General features: G+C 38.4%; 1 protein-coding gene across 1 annotated transcript; it reads left to right on the forward strand.

Moving 5' to 3' along the window:
* The first annotated feature begins 4,090 nt into the window (after positions 1-4,090).
* Positions 4,091-5,014, forward strand: LOC133296847 (uncharacterized). Its single transcript, XM_061495901.1, has one exon. It carries the CDS (start codon positions 4,091-4,093, stop codon positions 5,012-5,014), a length of 924 nt encoding a protein of 307 aa, XP_061351885.1.
* The last annotated feature ends 1,172 nt before the right edge of the window (positions 5,015-6,186 follow it).

Below are 6,186 nucleotides of genomic sequence, written 5' to 3' on the forward strand. Positions count from 1 at the left end.
TAGTATGTTATTCTAGACTCAATTACCTTTCTATAAAGCTATCACACGAGTCATAAAGTTTTCGTTTGCTCCAGATATCGCCGTTTCAAGTTGGACAAGCAAATCTGCCAGCAAACCCCAAAACAGCTCCAAACAGCCTTCACTCAATCCATTATTCTGGACAATACACTCAACCAATTGCTCTCAAATTTTTATACAACAAACTAGACACCTCAAGCTTCAATTTGACATATCATACACCTAATTTGAACAAGAAACGAAGCGGGAATATTTTCCCAATCTCGCTCCAGAACTGCCATATGTGCAGTGGCAACATGGGAAGTCTGTGTTCTCTGCCTTCTACAGGCCGACGGCCAACCCAGAAAATCCCAAATTTTATCACAATGTAGAGAACATCGCAAGATTCAAAACGGCGTATGGCACGTCCCTATCGAACCTCTATGGAGGGAGATATGCTCTACCATAGTTCATCTAAATTCTGCCAATTTCTAGAAACTTCGCCAGAGTTTCCTTTGTTTTTCCAATAATCCCAAAGTTTACAAAAGTGTTCTATGACCTCAAATTGTACCTAATAATCATTGGGTGGCACACAAGGACCAGAAATGCCTTGGTGCTCTTACAACCCACACAGTTTATATCTAATTTAATCATTATACATCATTCATGCTTACTTTCTAAATTTAATCAATTTCAATCACAATATTAGTTTTCATGCTTCTTGCAACATAAAACATAATCAATCCTAGAATAGGCCTATTGCCCTTTAATCATATTACATACTTCCATATTACATCAATTCTTCATGTACAAATTACAAATCCTCCAAATGACATAGTACAATTTACAAACCATAACCTCCAAGTAAAACATAATAATTACTCCAAAATAAACATGGTAATTCAAGACTAAACTTAGACAAAATACATCATGAACAAGATGATAATCATCTCCTAATCATATGCATTGTTCATGACCTAAGTCTAGCCTAGGCACGATGGCCAACAAAATGCAAAATAGGTAGTTCTACGTCCAAAACATCATACGGGCTTCTTTCCCGCCGCTCCAACTCCACTGCTAACTCCTGAAATAAAGCCCCCAAAGCGGGGTGAGATATACGAATATATCTCAGTAACCCAGAGGTTCCGGAGAATACTCCGCCCAATGGCTCACTTCGATGCATATAAATAATACAACATAACATCTGAAAACGGGATAAAGTAAGGGATTTAGTGAAATAGGGGAGCATAGGGATACAAAATATGACGAAGATGGAATGGTCGATGCTAAAACCGCGCAACGTCCAGCCTATTGGCTCGGCATATAAGCCTACGGGTTTCAAACCAAGGCGTGTTCCCAGAACATCAAACAAGGCACCCTCCATCCATATCCACCCGAGACTTCCTAGTGTGCTCTTATCCGGATCACACACCATAACTCCAGGTCAACTGGAACTCCCTCATGGAGACCTATCCAGTGGAAGTCCGTAACGCCTGAAGGCAAACAGTCTACTGGCCAGAGACACGGTACATCCTATGTACCAACACACATACAATATGCATGAACATGTTATCCTATATTATTTACATACACTTCCTACCATTACCCTCAACGGGCATGGTGAAACACACAAGGGGATCAAACCCCAATACCAAGAGGTTACCTCTATAATCCTCTCCCACAGCTCCAATGCAGTATATTTCTTGAGCTAGGTACACAACAGAAATGCCTACACAGAGGACATTTCCAATTAATTTCCATTCATACAAACACATGCAAGTTATTAACTCTTCAAGCATGGTTTCAAATACTCACCACAATCCCCTTTGGTCCGGTACCAAGGGCAACCCATCGAGCTCACGGTTCAGGGTTCAAATCCACGAAAGGCAACCTACAACGACCATACACGGATCGTCAAAACATGGTAAACCATCAATTTCACAAAACGTCAAATTTTCCTTTCCCTCCCCCCACTAGTGAGGTTCAGCCATTATAGTGAAAAAACACAAAATATTTTCTTTCATTTTCTTTTTATTTTTCTTAAGCATCCTAAGGCTAATACAATGCAATTTTAGGTGCCAATTTGCATCCTACATCATTCAAACATCATTTTACCAATTAATTCGCTCTAGGTTCAATACATAATCCAACACCATCCAATATTTTTCCATTGATTTTCAAAGCTTCCAACCATCACACAACCCTTCTAATCATCATTTAACAACACAAGACATCAACCATATAATTTAACAACATTAAATCTTTATTTTTCCCATTAAGGCCGAATTGTCCCAAGCCTCATACCAAAGGTGATTCAATTCAATTCCACTATTCCACACCTCATACAATCCCATTATTACATCATACAACCATACAACAACTCACTTACACAATCCTAACACAATTCAAAATCATAAAGTTCATGGCATCATCCAAATTTCTACTAAGTTATCATAATTTTCACCCATAATTTTTATTGCATTTATAGCTCCAACACATCATTCTAAGACATATTTATCTATACACATTTTCAATTTGAGCTCTCTAACTACATCAATCACACAAAATACCTCTAAGGCTCATGAATTAAATCAACAAATCCAACCAATAAAATGTGATGAAACTTACCCAATCAATATCAAGGCCTAAGACTCTTCCAAGACATACTAAACCATTGGAGCTCCAAACAACTCCATGAACACAAATCTCATACAAAGGGCCCCGGGTTTGGGGGAGGGGTTTCTCAAAATCTAGTGGGTTTCAAGGCTCAAGGCTACTACAAATGTGTTTGGGAGGCAATTTCCAACAAGTTTCAAGACAAACTTCACTTGATTTGGTTGAGTATAGAGTGAGTAATGGAGGGAAGAAATTTTGGAAGCAAACTTGCCTTCCTTTGGTGATGGTCGCGGGTTTGATGAGTGAGGGAGGAGAGAAGGTGATGATGAATAGTCGTAGGAACATGTGGCATAAGTGACTTACGTGAGGTGAGTCCCACCGCCACCTCACACGATTTTAAACAAATTTAAAACTCCCGCTTAATCCGCTAAACGTCCGTAAATTCATAACCTATTTAGAAACTCTAATTTTTAACATTATCCATTGTCCTTTAATTAGCCATGATCAGATGAATCCGGAGTTTTCCGGTCGTTCGGAGAAACGCAGTTTTAAGCTGTTACGCGCGCCGTAGGCATGCTTCCCCAAACTTACTAATTTCCGCCAATTTTCTTCAGAAATCATATTTCCTAGTCCTATACACCATTTATAACTTGTATTCTAAACCTAGAGCTCAAAACTCAACTGGCACATTTTACAGTGCAATTGTACCGCGGTATTTTTACCCGGTAAAAACATTATTCACCAAATTTTCTAAAACTTGCCTAACCATTCAATTTTTCGTTCTGAATCCATTTCCAGGGTTATTTTTATCATCTGAGACCTCCTACTCAATTTTTACCTTCATAGGGTTACGTGTTTGGCTAATTACCATTTTACCCTTTCTTTGTATTTTAACCTAATTTCCAGGATTTTCACTAATCCTTCCCTTTAATCCTCATTTAATATATTAATATATAATTTGGAAATGCAAGGTGTTATAGCAACACTGCATAACACTGTCAAGGTTTTAGTCAAGCAAACGGCTGAAACCAAACAGCAACCACCTGCCCAAGTAGTTGCAGCCACACAAATCTGCTCACTTTGCTATGGTGCCCATTTGTTTGAAGAGTGCCTAAGCAACCCCTCTTCAACCTTCTATGTTGGTGACTACAACAGAAACTACAATAATAGAGGGAATTACAACCAAGGAAGATGGCAGCAACAAGGTGGAAATTTTGGCCAGAATCAGGGCCAAAATTATCATCAAAATGTTGGAAATAGAAATCAGAATCAGTCCTTCCAAGGAGGGTAGCAACCTTATCAGCCAAAAGTTCAATTTCCACCCGGTTTTAACTCACAAATTCCTCAAGATCAGCAAAGGCAATCTAATGCATAAACGCAACCTCTTCCAAATGACCAGTGGTCAAATCGAATGCTGCAAAATCATGAGGCCATGCTTCAAAGTCATGGAGCGATTCTATATAGCTTAGAGACACAAATGGGGCAGATTGCATCCTCCCTTAGCAATAGACCAGTGGGAACACTTCCTAGTGATACTGAAGCACCAAGGAGAGAGGGAAAGAAGTTTTGTAAAGCTCTCCATTTGAGAAATGGAAGAGAGGTTGAACAACTGGAGCATGTTATTAGGCCTTCTACCTTGAGGAAGTTGGCAGAAAAAAATGTTCAACCAATTGAAGAGAAAGAGCCTAATGTAATTGAAGTGCAAGATTCAGAAAACAATAAGGAACAAGGTGATTTGGGCAAAATAGAAAAATCAGCACCTAAATCAAAGGAGCCAGCCATACCTATGCAGAAAAATGAAGTCATTCAGCCAATATCAAAGGCAAGGCAGATTCCATTTCCACAAAGGCTCCAAAATCAAAACCAGGAGCAGCACTTCAAGAGGTTCTTAGACATCCTCAAGCAACTCCAGATCAACATTCCATTTGTGGAGGCCCTTCAACACATGCCAAGCTACATCAAATTCATGAAGGACATCCTATCAAGGAAGAGGAGAATAGAGGAGTTTGAGACAGTGGCACTTACCAAAGAATACAGCAGCATCGTCTCCACCAAAGTACCTCCTAAAATGAAGGATCCAGGTTCTTTTACTATTCCATGTGTTATTGGAGATGGGTATATTGGTAGAGCTTTATGTGATTTAGGCTCTAGCATTAATTTGATGTCTGCTTCTATTTTTAAGCAATTAGGAATAAAATCTGCCCCCACAACATTAACTCTCCAATTAGCTGATAGGTCTATTGTATACCCTGAAGGAAAAGTGGAAAATATTTTGGTAAAAGTGGAAAAATTTATTTTTCCAGCTGACTTCATAATCCTTGATTGTGAAGTTGATGAAAATATTCTTATTATAGTAGGAAGACCATTTTTAGCTACAAGGGCGTGTCATACGCCATTTTGAAGCTTGAGATGTCCACTATCTTGTGGTAAAAGTTGGTAAAGTTCTGGGTTGGACGTCGGCCTGTAGAAGGCAGAGAGTGCAGACTGTCCATTTGCTCACTGCACATGTGGCAATTTTGGACCGATTTTGGGAAATTAATCCTGCTTCATTACTTGGTCAAATTAGGTGTATGATATATCAAATTGAAGTTTGAGGTGTCTAGTTTGTTGTATAAAAATTTGAGAGCAATTGGTTGAGTGAATTTTCTGCAGTAATTCGTGGAGTGAAGGATGTTTGGAGCTGTTTTGGGGTTGGCTGGCAGTTTTGCTTGTCCAACTTCAAACGGCGATATCCAAAGCAAACAAGATTGAAATAACTCGTGTGATAGCTTCCTAGAAAGGTAATTGAGTGGAGAATAACATATCTAAAGACGGGAGGCTTGTAGAATGCGGTTTATCCACAGAAAATTAATGACCGAACCATGTTCAGATAGGTTGAAAACGTAAAAATGAGAAATATGCTAAGTGGGTTTATGGGAACCCCTTAGTGACTTGTAGTAACTAAAATAAGTTATAAAATTAGTCTAAATAAATATTCCATAAGAGTTTACAGTTACGGTCACAACTTTTAATTATTATGCTTTTTATTGTTTTAAATTCTCGCGTAATAACGGAAAAAGTTTACTCGCATTTTTATAAATGAATTGCTGTGATTGTAACTGCGCTTAATATCATAATTAATGTTAACAATACCGGTGTACAACAGGCTGTTACATTTTATGGTATCAGAGCAGTTTTGTTAGGGAACTCTGATAGTGTATAGTTGTGTTATGTGTTGCATAATTGTATGTAGATTCTTATTGATTACTGCATATGTGATTCCTTAGTGTGGGTCTGATCAATCCATTCCTTTGTGTTACATGTGTGGTCATCGTAAGAAGCCTGCGTAGTAACCCTGGAGCACCGAATGTAAGTCCTTAGCCTGGTGTTGTGGTTACAGTGTTGACTGCTCCATGGACAAAAGATGGTGGTAATTAAAATATGAATATTAGAGGACTTAAGGAAAGCAGACTTAAATATTTTGTCTCACCTTTTGATGAAATTTATAAAGTTGTATTATAAGTAAAAATTGTAAACAAACCTATGGTATGTACGGTATTAGCATAGGCGAATTTGGTAGTACTGTCGATAATA

Source organism: Gastrolobium bilobum, unplaced genomic scaffold, assembly GCF_033153095.1.
Source record: "Gastrolobium bilobum isolate Gb01-03AN ecotype WA unplaced genomic scaffold, APGP_CSIRO_Gbil_v1 utg110480, whole genome shotgun sequence".
Classification (NCBI taxonomy): domain Eukaryota; kingdom Viridiplantae; phylum Streptophyta; class Magnoliopsida; order Fabales; family Fabaceae; genus Gastrolobium; species Gastrolobium bilobum.